Source organism: Xyrauchen texanus, chromosome 15 (assembly GCF_025860055.1).
Source record: "Xyrauchen texanus isolate HMW12.3.18 chromosome 15, RBS_HiC_50CHRs, whole genome shotgun sequence".
Taxonomy (NCBI): domain Eukaryota; kingdom Metazoa; phylum Chordata; class Actinopteri; order Cypriniformes; family Catostomidae; genus Xyrauchen; species Xyrauchen texanus.
Genome location: NC_068290.1, coordinates 897,318 through 915,373, shown reverse-complemented (window position 1 = coordinate 915,373; position 18,056 = coordinate 897,318). Strand labels below are relative to the sequence as shown.

Sequence of the window (18,056 nt, the reverse complement as noted above, 5' to 3'; positions counted from 1 at the left end):
CTAATAATCTCCATCCCTGAATTGGCTACATCACTCTACTCTCTCCTCTCCACCAATAGCTGGTGTGTGGTGGGCGTTCTGGCGCACTGTGGCTGCCGTTGCATCATCCCTATGCTATGTAAAGCGCTTTGAGTGCCTAGAAAAGCGCTATATAAATGTAAGAAATAGTTATTATTATTATAAACAAAACCAATAAAAATTTAATTAAGAAAAAAATAACTTTACATTTTTAGTCAAGAATATAAGGATGTGTTCTCAGGGTTACACCATTTGACCTGAACTAAATGTGGTCCTTTTTTTATACAAATGTTGAAATATCTGATTTAATTTTAATTTTTTGAATTCACTTTATTTATTTATTTATTTTGGTCACATGATCTGCATGTTGGTTACATCACATGACTTTGTATAAATAATATTTCAAAACAAAATTGTTAAGAAGGAAGTAAGAATAGTTGTAACGGTGTTGACACAAAACAGGCAGAAACAATGATGATAAAGTAAAGATGAACCCAAGTGCAGTTTATTCTTATAACGTGAAACAGTATCCCTAACTATGAAAGTGAAAGAAAACAAAACAAGAAACCAAGGACCAAACTAATAATGACAAAATTAGACACGACATGAAATAACTAATGCTAAGGCTGGACAGGACTGGAACAACACTACAAGGTACATGTATACAAACTGGACTAAACTATAGGTGAACAGCAAGGTTACACGTGCACAGGCAAGACCAAACTATAGGTGAACAGCAAGGTTACACGTGCACAGGCAAGACCAAACTATAGGTGAACAGCAAGGTTACACGTGCACAGGCAAGACCAAACTATAGGTGAACAGCAAGGTTACAAGTGCACAGGCAAGACCAAACTATAGGTGAACAACAAGGTTACACGTGCACAGGCAAGACCAAACTATAGGTGAACAGCAAGGTTACACGTGCACAGGCAAGACCAAACTATAGGTGAACAGCAAGGTTACACGTGCACAGGCAAGACCAAACTATAGGTGAACAGCAAGGTTACACGTGCACAGGCAAGACCAAACTATAGGTGAACAGCAAGGTTACACGTGCACAGGCAAGACCAAACTATAGGTGAACAGCAAGGTTACACGTGCACAGGCAAGACCAAACTATAGGTGTACAGCAAGGTTACACGTGCACAGGCAAGACCAAACTATAGGTGAACAGCAAGGTTACACGTGCACAGGCAAGACCAAACTATAGGTGAACAGCAAGGTTACAAGTGCACAGGCAAGACTAAACTATAGGTGAACAACAAGGTTACAAGTGCACAGGCAAGACTAAACTATAGGTGAACAGCAAGGTTACAAGTGCACAGGCAAGACTAAACTATAGGTGAACAACAAGGTTACAAGTGCACAGGCAAGACTAAACTATAGGTGAACAGCAAGGTTACACGTGCACAGGCAAGACCAAACTATAGGTGAACAGCAAGGTTACAAGTGCACAGGCAAGACTAAACTATAGGTGAACAACAAGGTTACACGTGCACAGGCAAGACCAAACTATAGGTGAACAGCAAGGTTACAAGTGCACAGGCAAGACTAAACTATAGGTGAACAACAAGGTTACAAGTGCACAGGCAAGACTAAACTATAGGTGAACAGCAAGGTTACACGTGCACAGGCAAGACCAAACTATAAGTGAACAACAAGGTTACAAGTGCACAGGCAAGACTAAACTATAGGTGAACAACAAGGTTACAAGTGCACAGGCAAGACTAAACTATAGGTGAACAACAAGGTTACAAGTGCAATACCTGACAAGTTACAAAGGCAAACATGAGGGTTTAAATACACAAGACCCGGGAAACAAAGGCCAATAAACAAACAGAACTTTCAAACAAGATAACAAGACAATTAACTAAAACCAATGACAAACTAGAACTGAATCAAAGTAATCAAACAATAAACCAATGAAAACCGGACACATGAACAAGGGAAAACAGGAATTGACAAGGACTAGAAAACAGGAACTAAACAGGAAATTTCAAAATAAAAGTACAAAAACAAAAGTCAAATGAGAATATTACAATAGTAAGGCATACCCAAAATTAAAGTTTTAAAACTCGAAACTGAAACTAAAAAACTTAAGGAGGGTCACAATGTTTGGTTTCACTGTAAAGAAAACTTATAGATATAATATAGATTATGATACATTCTGAGACTCTCAGACTGAGAATATTTAACATTATATCTCTGGTTGTAAATAAGGTTTGTTTTGTTCCCAATCATGTCAACTGTATCTGATTAAATGTTGATGTTGATATGACAAAGCAATCAAAAGTTCCAACATTACAAATATAATTGATCATAGTGTCCAAAAACATCTCCAAACAAATAAAAGATAATAATTGTACATAAGAACTAATTACACATGCAAACACAACAATGACTAAAGGTTTGCATAGCATGCAGACATGATTTTAGTCATGAGATTTCACAGAATGAGTTTCATTCTGTGTCATTTGAGTCATCATTGAGTCTGTGTCGTGTATTTGGCGCCATCTCCTGGTGGTCATATGTAACATTGTGCTTCATGTGGATTATCTAATGATCTATACATCTGATTATCTTGTGTGTGGACTCGATTGAAAGATAATCACTGACTCTAAATAATCATATGTGATAGTTTATGTTCCTTTTATATTTCCTGAAGTTATAAGGGAAAACACAGCATATAAGCAACACTAACATAATTGTGAAAGACATATATTTAGCTGTTACTCGCTATATATCTGTGAGTAAAACAAATAGTCTGGTTGTATTTTACTCTTTGAGATCTTTCCAACAACATATGACACATGAATATTTGATGAGTTTGATGTTTTTAATGATTGCAATAATATGTACAGTGCAACATTTTCATAAATGATCAAAACGTAACACAATCTGTACATTTCAAAGCACGTGTTCAGTTTTGCTCATAATGTCACATGCATTATAAAGAAGAGCTTCTAAACTTTTAAATGAAACCTGTTTTGTGTGGGTCAAGACTGCAGTTATTCATATTTTGACCATTTTGTTTTCTTGCGGGCCCATCAGAGCTTAAAGGGTTAAAGAGACTTTTATTTTTAATTTTTTACTGTCTCTGGATTTGTGTGAATTACATTTTTAATGTAGTTATGAAAAACAAAACAATGAGTGTCATGATCCCATATACATAATACATTATATATATATATATATATATAGGATATGATTAGTCAGTTATGTCTTTTCTTGATGCATCATTCTCTTTGTGTTTCAGTCTCCACGACCGAGTTTCACCTTCTGTGTGAAAACATACGAGCGTCTGTTCTTTCTCGTGGCTCACAGCGCAGAAGCCATGAGGATCTGGATGGATGTGATTGTCACAGCGACCGATGAACACAACAGATACTGATGAAGACTTCAATAAAAGATACTCAGAGGTTTACTTGATGCACTACAACAGAGACATTTAGTCTTTGTTTATCTCATAGAATTGCACTCAAGGTTTTTTACTGGACATCACAGCACAAAGTGAACATCTCCGTGGAGCTGTAGGACTGTCGGAGACAGGAATATTGTATATATTGCAAGTATGGAAGTGTGACATAAGCAGCACATACTGTAGAAATAAACACATTCAATGTGTCTGTGTTCTGCTGCCATCTACTGTTACACTAACGCAACAACAGCATTATATTTCTGACACATTATTTATTATTCTTACTATTTGTTTTGTTTTATATTATATTTTGCAATTGAAATTGATTCATATTTGTGGGGGGAAAAATTCAGCGAAATGTTAATAAAAATGTACATTAAAAAAAAAGGATGAGTTTATTAATATCATGAACTACAAAAGCATTGTTGAATTGTTTTTTTTAATGTTATTGTGTAAAATAATTGGTAAAACTGAAGCCTAATGACAGAACTTGACTTTACAACATGAAATGCTAAAATGTGGTCCTAAAAGTGCTCTATATTAATTCAATATTCTGCAGTGATTAATAGTAATAAATAATAATACAATCTGGATAGAAGCAAAATCATGTAGTTATGTATTTAAGCTCTGTGCCCGGTTGCATAAAGCACCTCAAGTGTAATTTTCCCTTAAACCTAAGGGTGTTGCAGAAGTGTTACTTAAGTTTGTTTTTACTGAAACATCGTACACCCTTAGAATTACCCTTAGGTGTCTATCTTTTACTTAAGTAATCCCTTAAAAACCGTTCAGTGTTGCATAAAGCCCCTTAACTGTCATTTTCCCAAGTACAGTTTAAGGTTAGGAAAACTTTACCTTAAGAGTAACGCAGACAAAAATAAGATGACATGGCTGAATTTATGGAACCAGCTGAAGATCATTATGTCTATGTCCATCTTCAACCGCTTATCCTAAGTCGGGTCGCGGGGGCAGCTGCTCCAGCAGGGGGCCCCAAACTTCCCTATCCCGAGCCACATTAACCAACTCTGACTGGGGGACCCCGAGGCGTTCCCAGGCCAGTGTGGAGATGTAATCTCTCCACCTAATCCTGGGTCTTCTCCGAGGCCTCCTCCCAGCTGGACGTGCCTGAAACACCTCCCTAGGGAGGCGCCCAGGCGGCATCCTTACCAGATGCCCAAACCACCTCAACTGACTCCTTTCGACACAAAGGAGCAGCGGCTCTACTCCGAGCTCCTCACAGATGACTGAGCTCCTCACCCTATCTCTAAGGGAGAAGCCCGCCACCCTTCTGAGGAAGCCCATTTCGGCCGCTTGTACTCGTAACCTAGTTCTTTCGGTCATGACCCAGCCTTCATGACCATAGGTGAGGGTAGGAACGAAAATTGACCGGTAGATCGAGAGCTTTGCCTTCCGGCTCAGCTCTCTTTTCGTGACAACGGTGCGATAGAGCGAGTGCAATACCGCCCCCGCTACCCCGATTCTCCGGCCAACCTCCCGCTCCATTGTCCCCTCACTCGTGAACAAGACCCCGAGGTACTTGAACTCCTTCACTTGGGGCAAAAGATCATTATGTGCAAAGAAGAATTTTTAGGGATAGGGAGAACCCTTTGGACCATCGTAGCGATGAAAAACTGCTTCGAGAATATCGATTTGATTGCCGCGGAATTTATGAAATTGCTGACAAACTGGAAGGCGACCTTGACCATGTGACCCAGCGCAACCACTCACTACCCTCTGTGCTTCAGTTATAGCACTTCGGTTCTTTGCAACTGGGAGTTTCCAGTCTGTAGTGGGAGATGTTTTCCGAGTTATGAGAGATTTTGAAGCTGGAATGCACGGTGGTCTTCTGCTAGGGGACAGTGGTTACCCCTGCCGACCATGGCTCATGACGCCCTTCATGAATTGGAAAGATACAACAATGCGTTGACACACACAAGGTCGATAGTTGAGAGGACGATCGGACAGCTTAAACGGAGATTTCACTGTCTCCACAGCGAACTGCGCGTTGAGCCTCCAAGGGCTTGCAAAATTATTGTCGCCTGCGTTGTTCTTTTTAACATGTCCAAAATGTATTCTGCCTTCGAAGAGGAAGATGATCTTGAAGAAGAGGCTCATGAAGCAAATCTTCTGCAACAAGATTTCCAACAGGCTGGATTTGTTGTCAGAGATGCCATCGTAAATGCATTCTTTAATCAGTAGGCCTAGTATGACCAATAGTTGTAGTAGTACGCTAATATAAAAAAATTAAAAAAATTATTAGCAGCAGTAGTAATATTAATATTAAAATGTATTATTAGCCTATTACAATATGTATAGTAGGCTAGCAGTTGCAATTTAAAGTAATGTAACATACACTCACCTAAAGGATTATTAGGAACACCATACTAATACTGTGTTTGACCCCCTTTCGCCTTCAGAACTGCCTTAATTCTACGTGGCATTGATTCAACAAGGTGCTGAAAGCATTCTTTAGAAATGTTGGCCCATATTGATAGGATAGCATCTTGCAGTTGATGGAGATTTGTGGGATGCACATCCAGGGCACGAAGCTCCCGTTCCACCACATCCCAAAGATGCTCTATTGGGTTGAGATCTGGTGACTGTGGGGGCCATTTTAGTACAGTGAACTCATTGTCATGTTCAAGAAACCAATTTGAAATGATTCAAGCTTTGTGACATGGTGCATTATCCTGCTGGAAGTAGCCATCAGAGGATGGGTACATGGTGGCCATAAAGGGATGGACATGGTCAGAAACAATGCTCAGGTAGGCCGTGGCATTTAAACGATGCCCAATTGGCACTAAGGGGCCTAAAGTGTGCCAAGAAAACATCCCCCACACCATTACACCACCACCACCAGCCTGCACAGTGGTAACAAGGCATGATGGATCCATGTTCTCATTCTGTTTATGCCAAATTCTGACTCTACCATCTGAATGTCTCAACAGAAATCGAGACTCATCAGACCAGGCAACATTTTTCCAGTCTTCAACTGTCCAATTTTGGTGAGCTCTTGCAAATTGTTGCCTCTTTTTCCTATTTGTAGTGGAGATGAGTGGTACCGGTGGGGTCTTCTGCTGTTGTAGCCCATCCGCCTCAAGGTTGTGCGTGTTGTGGCTTCACAAATGCTTTGCTGCATACCTCGGTTGTAACGAGTGGTTATTTCAGGCAAAGTTGCTCTTCTATCAGCTTGAATCAGTCGGCCCATTCTCCTCTGACCTCTAGCATCAACAAGGCATTTTCACCCACAGGACTGCCGCATACTGGATGTTTTTCCTTTTCACACCATTCTTTGTAAACCCTAGAAATGGTTGTGTGTGAAAATCCCAGTAACTGAGCAGATTGTGAAATACTCAGACCAGCCCGTCTGGCACCAACAACCATGCCACGCTCAAAATTGCTTAAATCACCTTTCTTTCCCATTCTGACATTCAGTTTGGAGTTCAGGAGATTGTCTTGACCAGGACCACACCCCTAAATGCATTGAAGCAACTGCCATGTGATTGGTTGATTAGATAATTGCATTAATGAGAAATTGAACAGGTGTTCCTAATAATCCTTTAGGTGAGTGTATAGGCTAGTGCTATTTAGTATTAATATTATATATGAATGTATTAGCTATATTGTATTTTGCTATTATTATTATTGGTATTTTGTTAATATATCGGTCCTTGTAATTACATAAATAAATACAAAACTGTTCAGATCTGTCACAAAATGTATTTATTCGATCAGTTGATTTGATTGTTATTTTCCCTTCACTTTGTAGCTGCAAAAGTTTGTTATTAAGAATGATGTTGTAAAGGTCTTGATTTTCCTTCTCCTTTTTAAGTTTTTCGATCTCTAATTGCAGTTTTGTCTTTTGTAGCTGTAGGACGTCTCTCTGCAGTTCCAGCACTTCTTCTCTTGTAGAGGCCGGAGAGGGTATTTGCGTCTTTCTGCAATTCACAAGTGTTTTGGAGGAATTATGAAATATAATATAACAAACTAGAATGTACATTTTCTTCAGGAAATGTGAGTTAACTCGTCAAAAAGCATGTTATAACTTGAAAAGAACTAAAATTATGGTCATAAACGTTGATGGCATGTGTTATTCATGATGGTTGCATGTAGGTGTTATGTTTGTGTTAACATGATGTTAGCAAGTTTTTAGCATGTTTTAGCACTTCGCTAGGCGATGCTAGCATGTGTTAGCATGTTGTTAGCACATTTTTAGCATGTTTTAGCATTTCGCTAAGCAATGCTAGCATTATTTAACATGATGCTAGAACGTTTTTAGCATGTTAGAGCACTTCGCTAGGCGATGCAAGCATGTGTTAGCATGATGATAACAAGTTTTTAACATTTTTTAACACTTCGCTAGGCGATGCTAGCATGTTTTAGCACTTCGCTAGGCGATGCTAGCATGTGTTAGCATGATGCTAGCACGTTTTAGCACTTCGCTAGGCAATGCTAGCATGTGTTAGCATGACGCTAGCATGTTTTTAGCATGTTTTAACACTTCGCTAGGCGATGGTAACGTGTTAACATGATGTTAGCACAATTTTAGCATGTTTTAACATTAGGTAAGGCAATGTTAACGTGTGTTAGCATGATGCTAGCACATTTTTAGCATGTTTTATCACTTTGCTAGGCGATGCTAGCATGTGTTAGCATGATGCTAACACGTTTTTAGCATGTTTTAGCACTTCGCTAGGGGATGCTAACATGTGTTAGAATGATGCTAGCATGTTTTTAAGCATGCTTTAGCACTTTGCTATGAAGATTTTAGGTCATTACTTATTGGCTGCTTGAGAGAGGGAGAGACGCAGGGCTGTCAGGCCCTTTGGTGTCTGTGTGTGTGAAAACGTCGGTTGGGATTTAAATTTCTGAACATTGCGCAATGTTAAGTCAATGGGACTTTTTGGCCGCTTTTTCGTCCGCTGTGCGAACATCGTACACCCGATCGCTTAGAAAAGATACAGCGCACCTCTCCTCAATGAGCCGCACGATTTGACAAGCTGAGGGAGGAGTAGCGCGCCAAACTTTGTGTGGAATAATAATAATAAGAAGAAAAATAAGTATGCAAGAGAACAATAGTGATGCTTTGCCTTTGGCAAGCACCACTAATAATATTGGGGCTGTTCTAAGTCAAATTAACAAAACTAAAATAATTGTTAACAAATAAGCAATAACTCACTTTGCTGCCTGGTTTGGCGTGCCGCTGGCGCTCTGTCGGTGTTGAAGCTGCTTTGATTGCTGGAAAGGTCTAACACGTGAAACAAAGAAATACCAATCAAAATTGATATTTATATACAAATAAAAAAATATTTGATTAAGCCTGTCGTGATCTTCATATCATTTATCCTCATAGTGGTACATTTTATTTGATTTAAGACAATAATGTTCTCTCTATAGACCCTTTTACAGCCCACGTGATCAAATAGTTGCGCGCGCATTTTGGCAACGGAAGTGGTGTTGTTTCCCACTGGCTCTGACGTGTTAGCAACTCCGAAAGTGAATCAAAACGGTTTCCCAGCATCAAAGTGTCTGGTTGTTGCGTTTACGGTTGCACTAATCGATATTCCTCCAAGGGGCTTAAGTTTTATAGGATTCCGACAGGATCACGGCCGTTGCAGAAGAACCGGCGGTGCCTGTGGCTGCAGGCGATTAAACGTGTTGATTGGAGCGAGGACATAATAACAAATGCTCGCGTCTGCAGCGCCCACTTTATATCAGGTACGTTTATCTATGTACTCTTGAGTTTAATGGAAAGCATGGTTTACATTATTGATTGTCTGTAGCCTACGGTGTAGTTTATCAATGCAGCTGATGTTTGATGACCACATGCAGCTAGTTTCATAAGCTGGCGGTAGATTTGGCTAGTAAACAAACGTGTGTGTGTTTTATTTGAAGGTGAGGCGTCATTGGACTCTAGTAGTCCTGATTTTGTGCCTTCTGTGTTTGCGTACACAAAACCGAGCCAGAACCCCGAAGTAGGGCTGGGATAAATAATTATTTTTTAAACGATTAATCTAGCGATTTATTTTTTCGATGCTATCGATTAATCTAACGATTCATTTTTTTCAGTCCGATTCGATTTCGATTCGATTCATCGACTGGTGAAAACACCGGTAATACCGGTTTCATCGGGGGGTGGGGGTGTATAAAATGTAGGGCTGCACAATATATCGAAAAATTATTGTTATCGCGATAATAGTATATGCGATATCCGTATCGCAGAGAGGTGCGATAAATACATTTTCTTTTTTTTTATGTGCCAAGCATGTGTGCGTTGCATGCATAAGTTGTTTATCCAAATTTGACCAATCAGATGGGGTCTTATACCCGCCTCACCAGTGGCACAGAACCTAGTAGTGGCTTGGAGCAGAGAGGGTGGAAAATAAAAACTAACGGCAGGAGATGAGACAAGCGAGTCGGAAAATGACAACAGCGACGAACTTGTGGCTAAAAAGAACAGTACGTCTGAAATATGGCAATATTTTGGCTTCAAGAGAGAAGACATGTACCAAAAGCAAGTACTGTGTAAGTCGTGCCGAAAAGTTGTGGCCACATCGAGAGGAAATACAACAAATCTCCACAGTCATCTGGAACGCAACCACAGGGAGCAATATAACGACTAATAAGTAAGCTCAAAACTGCCAACGAAATGCCAAGTAAGGTTAACAATAGCAGAGTCTCACAGACAACCATAAATAAACGTTTTGATAGTGTAACTCCTTATGAAAAAACATCGAAACGCCACAGGGAATTAACAGAATCTATCACACGCTTTTTAGCTAAAGACATGATGCCTGTTAACACTGAACAGAGAAGGCTTTGTGAGTCTAATTAGCCTATTTCACAAAAATGGCCGCCGAGACCAGAAGTAGGGTAAACTATTTTCCGGTGAACGCGCTAGCAGCAGCAGTCGGAGAACAATGGCGGAATCTAAAAGGAGTCAGACATGTTGCGCACCTTTATGTTTCAACTCGAAAAAGAAACAACCCTATTTATCATTTCACAGCTTTCCTTGCGATGAAATGTTGAAAAGGCGTTGGATATGGGCTATACGAAGAGAGGAGGGGCCGACGTTCACAGTGAGGAAAGGCAGTACTTTTTTGTGTGCTAAGCACTTCACGGAGGACGAAGTCTGTGTTAGAGAGTCCGGTCGTAAGTATCTTACACCGCAGGCCGTACCTTCTCGGTTTTCCTGGAACAACTGGGGAGAAGTTAAATTACGCCAGACAGCCGCGCTCCCCCGGGTGAGTGTAAAATGTAATATCATTAGTGTAAAATTAGTTTTTTATTATTTATTTGCCTTAATTTCATTATTTTCATGTTTAGATAAAATAGCAAAGTTAAATTAAATTTACTGTAAAGATGTACAATTCTTAGTTTCATTCATGGTGATGACATGAAAATGAGCCATAATCTAGTGTAAGATTGCTGCACTCTCCTGGACAACTAAATAACATGATTTTTTTTAAAGCCACTAGATATCACACATACAATCAGACATCATTTCTATTTATTTATTGATTTTGTGGGTGAAGATTGGTATAGTAAGTGTCATCAAGTGCAATGCCATTTTAATGAATGTAACATTGTTTTGTTTTTTCTAACTATAGCTGCTGACGTTACTATTGATACTGAGACAAGTAGAATTTATATTGGTTATCAAAAAATATACCATTCATCATTAGCTAAATCCAGTATGTATTTACCTCAAGTTGCTGTGGTTCCTCACGCTTTCTTAACGACCTATAACATCTGGCCCTAATTACCACTGTCCCTGCAATAATATTTGAGACTGAAGTGTCCAAATACACACAAACATGGTTAAAACTCGGTTTTTTTTATTACACCACTTTGAAATTCATCCATAAAACCTACAAAAGGTAAATCGCCTATCGTAAATAATACATACCTTGGTAATCAAAAATAAATTGCTCAAAAAAGAATTTGTAACCTTTGTCCAATTTTGATCGTTTCACATCTCCCTGAAAAATGTCAACAAAACGGACAACATCGGATATATGTACTTTTGGCAAGTACATGAATGACTGAGAAAAAACACGCTGTTCACAGTCCATTTTGCGAAGAATGTCCAAGAATGAATGGGGATCGTAAAGAGCGGCGGCGCGACCGGAAGAATCGTTACCCTACTTCCGGTTGCGGTCGCCATTTTGTGAAATAGGCCTATTAACAAATTGGACCGGAGATATCAGCTTCCATCGAGAAATTATTTTTCTCAAGTCGCAATTCCACAGATATACAACACATGCGTCGAGATGTATCTCTGTATACCTGCAACTAGTTCACCTTTTTAGTACAGCAGGAAATGTTGTGACATGCCAACGCACATGTTTAAAACCGAACAAGGTCAATATGCTAGTTTTCCTGGCAAAAAACCTGAAATAAAATAGCTTTCACTGTTAAGCACATACAGCATTGCGCTGAAATATAGGTTTAGGCCTACATGTTATTACTTATTCTTGTGGATGTTGACGAGATTTAAGTATTTCCACTAAATACAAATTTATTTAAGGCCTGTACACTTCGTTTAAAAGTATTTTTTTTTTCTTCATTAAAAAATAATTTTATTTTAAAAAACAGGCAAGAAAGGGAATATTTTGTTTAAAAAAATGCTCATGGTTACATGTGAATAAAGTAATGTTTGAGAGTAATGCATTTTATTGTGTTTTTCAGTCATTCATAGTTTTTTAAACTGAAGAATATCTATTACCTGTTTATTTTAGTATTATTATTAAAATGACTAATAAAAATTGAATTTCTTTAGGGAAATATTATATCGCAAGAAATATCGTTATCGCAATATTCAACAACAATATCGCATATTTTCCCAATATCGTGCAGCCCTAATAAAATGTTTAAAAAAAAAACATTTGCCGAGAGTTTGATTGACTGGCGATCTGACCATTTTTCTCCGACAAAGTAGTCAGGAGAGAGAAGATTAACGTCGGTGGATTTGAATAATGGATTGTAGGCTACCGTACTGACGTCACAACAGTCCTTCTGATGTAGGCTACATTCATGTTTAGCAGTGAAACTTTCGGAATTTCATCGCCAGGCCTTTTTATCATGGTCATTGATTTTCAAGCATAATTTTTCACCACATAAGTATTATATATGGAACAATAGGGATATATTATATAAGCGCAAATCGTTGTTTTTGAAACATTGGTGTGATAATGGCATCATATTGGTGGATCAGTTATTTAATTCAAAGGGTTTTCTTTTCACTTACAATGAGTTTTTGGCGCATTATAAGATTCCTGTAACACCAGGGGAATATGCAAAAGTTTTTGGAGCAATTTCTCCTGAAATCTGTATGCTGTTCAAACATCAAAAAAGAATTAATACTCAACAATTGTCCCCACCTACTATAGTAAGTACTTATGTAGGTAATATCTGTTTTTCCCTTAACGCGAAGAACAGATCTATAAGAGAGTTATTTCAAAGAAATGATGTGTCTTTGCCTTATATTTACTCATATTGGAATCGTTTTACAGAAGATATTGTGTGGAAAAAGGTTTGGCTTATACCTAATCAATATTTAATTACAAACAAAGTTAAGGAGGTATCATTCAAATTGATACATAGAATATACCCTCTAAAACATTACTTTATAAAATTTAAAAGTGATATTGATGTTAATTGTACCTTTTGTGACAGTTGCCCTGAAACTGTGGTTCATTTATTTTGGCATTGCCCAGTTGTAAGACCATTTTAGCAAAATGTCTGTGATTTTATCACAAGAAACATTGATGACCAATTTATGTTGTTTTGGAAACATATTTTATTTGGTATTTGGGAGAACAGTAGAATCAAGCATTGTCAGACTTATATAATCAATTTTATTCTTTTAATGGCAAAATTTTATGTTCATAAATGTAAATTCTCCTGTAAAAAACCTTATTTTACTTCATTCAAGAAAGAAATTGAGCTTTATATTGATTCACTTCGATTTTCTATGAAGCAAAAAGCAATTAAAACATTGAAAATTTGTAACTGCTTTAATATCTTCATATAAATTAGCAATAACCCCTTAGTGTGAAAGTATTTGTTATATCTATGTTGTATATCAATGATGTATATACAAGTGTTTGTACAAACTTTGTTGATAATTAATAAAAAAAAATAAAAAAAAATAAAATAAAATAAAAAAACATTCATGTTTAGCCTATTTGATGCTATAAATGAATCAAGGAAAAGATGATCGGTTCACGAGCAGCTTTAACTGAGGCAATCTGTCCCGACACATTAAAGAGCCACAAAATAGTAAACCTATTTATGGTTTAATTTTCTTTGAATGACCAAATTTGAAAGTTGAGACTTTATTAAATGTTACCTGCTTGGTCCTGTCTGTCAGCGCGTTGTCAGTGTCCTCTATGTATTTTTCACGACATTCATAGCTATAAGTGCATTATTAATAGCTATAAGCGCATTATTAATAGCTATAAGCGCATTATTAATAGCTATAAGCGAAAACTTTAGGTGTCGACAACATCGAGTGCAAAGTGGGGAGTTGAAAAAAAACTTACGGTGCTCTGTCATCTGCAACTGCTCCCGGGTGGCGCCTCTTCAGATGCTGGTGCATTGCCGTGGTGCTAGAATGGAAGGCCATCTCCATTTTGCAAAGACAACATATCACGGAATTGATTTCTTTTAAATTAAAGAATTCCCATACTTTAGAGGAACGAGTGCATGCCGCCTTGCTCTTCTGATAGTCTGAGGAGCCGCTCGTGTTGCTACTACTCGCCTGCGCCGCCATCTTTGTTTTGGGTCCGACGAATCGACGCGCATATTTTGCGTCGACGTCATCGATGACGTAGACGCGTTGTCCCAGCCCTACCCCGAAGCAAAGTTTTTTTTTTTTTTTTTTTTTATGATTCAAGACAACACATTTAATTGTATGTACTCATGCCCCGAAGCAAAGTTGGAGAGGTAAGAATATTTAATTTCCCTTCTTCTTCTTCTTATTTGGCGGTTAGCAACTATTTCTTGTGCATTACCGCCACCACTGGACTGGAGTAAGGCACGGGAGTTACTGGCTATTCTTTACTGTTATAAACAAACAAAATATACCAGCAATTAAACAAATATTGATAAAAAAAAAAACAAAAAAAACAATTAAGTTAATCTTATATCCTTTTTAAAAGTCCTGTACTTTTCAAAAAAGAAAGTAAGAAATCAAAACTCTCCCTTGAACTTCTGTTCAATAGTGTTTTAGTTTCTAAAGACATTTTCTTTGCTTTCAACTCATTAACAAGCCTTTGCCTTGCCTCATTGTATTTATGACAGTACATTATTACATGCTCTACTGTTTCAGGTATATTACTCTGGCAATACTCACAATTTCCATCTCCATGCTTTTTTATTAAAAACATTGTACTATTCAACTTTGTATGACCCAACCTCATCCTAGTCAGCACAATTTCTTCCTGTCTTGATCTGGTTATGTGTATGTCTTTTCCCACTTTCCCTGTATCCTATATAGATGTCTTCCTGAGCACCCATTATCCCAGATATGTTGCCACTTTTTAATAGTTTTAGCCTTAACTATACTTTTTATCTCTGCTTTACTGTACTTTACATCTATATCTATATTGCTTTTTTCTGTTGCTCTCTTTGCATGCTCATCGGCCATTTCGTTACCTTCTACTCCTATATGGGCTGGAACCCATAAGAATGTCACCCTCCTTCCTGATGCTTGTATTCCATTTGCTAGCTGTAAAATTTCAATTAAAATATCTTCCCTTGAATCAGACCGATAATTCTGAATACTGAACATTGCTGAACTTGAATCAGAGGCAATCACTGCCTGCAGACAATTGTTAGACTCTAACCACAAGAGTGCTAACCATATGGCAACCAGTTCAGCAGTATACACTGCCAGGTCATCATTGATCCTTTTTGCCTTTGCTATTCCCACCTCAGGGATTACATAAGCTACCCCTACTCTCTTCTCAATGTTTTTAGATGCATCTGTAAAAACCTTTACACACTCTTTGTATTTTCCTGCTATATAGTTGCTTACCCCATACTTATCCCCCAGTAATGGGGGAAAGATGGATGAAAGGCTAATTCTTGCTGTTAGAAATTTCCCAGTGCTCTATGATATGTCTCTTCCCACGTACAAGGACATTTTTAAGAAAAATACTGCTTGGAAAGGTGTATCTGAGATCATGGGGATTTTATGGACCCAGACAGACCAGCGTTTGCATTTTCGCCGCAGATAAACAGCCGCTATCGCTAGTGGCTTCACCGCCAGCCACTGGCGACCTGCAGCGATAAAGTCGCTGGCAGTGTGTACGCACCTGATGGCGGTGAAGTCGCTAGTGGGTGTTCCCGCTACTGGTTGCCTAGTAACGTTTATAAATGACATTCACGGATGTCATTCCATTGCTGTTGACAGCGAATCTCTTTTCTTGCCACTAAAAACAAACATTTTGGAGGGAAAAGACTAAATATAAATGGAATCAGTACATAAAATGCTTTATATCAAAGATGAATGAGAAACAAGGCGTGCTGTTTGCCATAGCGGCTGTTTATCTGCGGCGAAAACGCAAACGCCGGTCTGTCTGGGTCCATAAAATCCCCACGATCTCAGATACACCTTTCCATAAAGTATTTTTCTTAAAAATGTCCTTGTACGTGGGAAGAGACATATCATAGAGCACTGGGAAATTGCTAACAGCAAGAATTAGCCTTTTATCCATCTTTCAGTTACTGCAGGAGCTGAGAGAGAGAGAGAGAGAGAGAGAGAGAGAGAAGGATCACGTGAGCTCTCCCGTCGTCTCTCCTATTGGCTGTCGCTACCGTTAGTCGCTCCAAAGTTGAACTTTTCTCAACTTTGTCGCGTCGCTGGACACGCCCACATCTAGCGCCAACGGTCGCGACAGCTCGTATCGCCGGAAGTCGCTGTGCTCGCATTGAAAATGAATGGGATTGAGTCGCTGTCGCGCGCGATGTCGCTGGCAGTGTGTACGCAACTTTAGGCGCCATTCTGCTCCAGTGTATCAACAATGATGACGGACTACTTCTTCTTGCGTGGAAATTAATTTACAAACACAATTTCTCTCCCCATTCATGTGTTATTTGGAATAATCAATATGTACTATTCAAAAACAAAACCATTTTTTGGAACGATTGGTTTAACAAAGGTTTAATTTTTGTTAAAGATTTGATAAATCAATCAGGTGACCTACTTAATTATAATGAATTTATTAATTATATTGGGACAAATGTATCTTCTAAAGAATACTTTAAACTTATTCGTTGTATCTCCCCGAAAGTACTTTATCTTATAAAAAAAGAAAAGATGTATAATCCTGTAACTCCAAGTTTTCTTCCTAGTCTGACTGTTGGGGGCCTTTCTATTAGAGATAAGAAATTTAATAATATATATATATCAGAAGAATTTTAACCAAAGAAAAAAGTTCTTCACCTAAGGCAATGGTGAAGTGGAAACAGGATTACCACTTTCTGGTTTTTAAAAAATTGTGGTCTGATATAAATAAATATGTACTCCCTAATAAAGTTAAAGAAACTCACTTTAAAGTAATAAACAGATACTATCCTTGTAATGACTTTATTAGTAAATTTAAAGAAGGGTTTTCACCACTATGCAGTTTCTGTAATGAAGAAAATGAAACAATAATACACTTATTTTTTTAGTTGTAATTATACTAATTTATCTTGGTCCCAAGTTTCTTGGTTTCTTTTTGAGTTATTTTATAAATTTGTCACAATAACTGAGGTAATGGTCTTGTTTATGGATTGTAACTCTGATTTATTGGAAATGAATAATATAACGAAACTTCTCATTTTATTTGGAAAATATCATATACATAAAGCAAAATGTATATCCACTGTACCAAATGTTAGACTATTTTCCACTGATTTGAAGATGTTTTATAACTCTCTAACTTCAATACAAAACAACCGCAAAGCTCTAAAGACATCAAAACTGTTGAAAAGGATACTTAATGTATTAGAAAGATGATTGATATGTGAAATAAGATGCAGAATTGTGATTTTTTTTTTGTTTTTTTTGTTTCACAGATTCAAATGTCTCTGTATTTCCCTTTAACGTTTTTTCAATTAAAAAAAAAAAAAAAAAAGACTACTTCTTCTTCTGAGTAATGGCGGATTATATCTTTACGATATATACCGCCACCTACTGAACTACTACACAGGAGTGTGTAAAAAGGACGTTTGGCAAATTATACATCAAATAAAATAATTAATTCTTCTACTTAAACCAGTATCATTAAGATATTGGGTACAGTATCACAAGGTTCCTATGATAATGTCTGGCATTACTCTCTAACTCCCTAACCCACCTAAGTATGATCTGTGATTTAATTAGAGCTTTAGCATCTCCTTTACCCAATGTAATGTGAATTTGTACTTGGTCTAATTCCAGAGCTTTTTTAGCTAACTCATCAGCAATTTCATTGCCATCAATTCCATAATGGCCTGGAATCCAACAGAACTGTACCACTAATCCAAGGCTTATAAGATTTAAAAGAAGATGCTTTACTTCTAGTACCAAATCTTCACGTATTGCATTATCTGTTATAAAACTTTGTAATACTGCCATAGAGTCAGT

At 37.8% G+C, this 18,056-nt stretch overlaps 2 protein-coding genes and 1 long non-coding RNA gene across 6 annotated transcripts in view; 2 read left to right on the top strand and 1 right to left on the bottom strand.

Annotated features, from left to right (window-relative positions):
* LOC127655772 (pleckstrin homology-like domain family B member 3) overlaps positions 1 to 3,850 on the top strand; it is a 33,383-nt gene extending 29,533 nt beyond the window's left edge. The window contains exon 15 of the mRNA XM_052143749.1: positions 3,278 to 3,850. Within this exon, the coding sequence (XP_051999709.1) occupies positions 3,278 to 3,412 (135 nt within the window). The 3' untranslated portion in view covers positions 3,413 to 3,850. The remainder of the gene's footprint in view (positions 1 to 3,277) is intronic.
* On the top strand, positions 475 to 2,043 carry LOC127655776 (uncharacterized). Of its 4 annotated transcripts, XR_007972079.1 has the most exons (5): positions 475 to 847; positions 892 to 1,143; positions 1,188 to 1,231; positions 1,496 to 1,539; positions 1,716 to 2,043. It is a non-coding gene; the product is annotated as an uncharacterized LOC127655776 (long non-coding RNA). The 4 variants fall into 4 exon arrangements; XR_007972081.1 differs by lacking the exons at positions 1,496 to 1,539; positions 1,716 to 2,043 and adding an exon at positions 1,640 to 1,666 and having other exon boundaries at positions 1,188 to 1,243; XR_007972080.1 differs by lacking the exons at positions 1,496 to 1,539; positions 1,716 to 2,043 and adding an exon at positions 1,420 to 1,452 and having other exon boundaries at positions 1,188 to 1,243.
* Positions 3,851 to 6,841: 2,991 nt separating the features above from the next.
* LOC127655766 (uncharacterized) lies at positions 6,842 to 14,218 on the bottom strand. Its single transcript, XM_052143741.1, has 3 exons — positions 13,984 to 14,218; positions 8,616 to 8,684; positions 6,842 to 7,374 (listed from the first exon to the last, which is right to left on the bottom strand). Exons 1-3 carry the CDS (start codon positions 14,211 to 14,213, stop codon positions 7,020 to 7,022), a joined length of 654 nt encoding a protein of 217 aa, XP_051999701.1. The 5' UTR covers positions 14,214 to 14,218; the 3' UTR covers positions 6,842 to 7,019.
* Between the last annotated feature and the right edge of the window lie 3,838 nt (positions 14,219 to 18,056).

Excerpts from the sequence above, each read along its gene's own strand:
- LOC127655766 (XM_052143741.1), bottom strand. The coding sequence starts at position 14,213 with ATGGCGGCGCAGGCGAGTAGTAGCAACACGAGCGGCTCCTCAGACTAT. Across the intron at positions 8,685-13,983 it reads GTTGCAGATGACAGAGCACC|ACCTTTCCAGCAATCAAAGC; the intron begins GTAAGTTTTTTT and ends TTCACGTGTTAG. Across the intron at positions 7,375-8,615 it reads ACGCCAAACCAGGCAGCAAA|AAAGACGCAAATACCCTCTC; the intron begins GTGAGTTATTGC and ends TGTGAATTGCAG.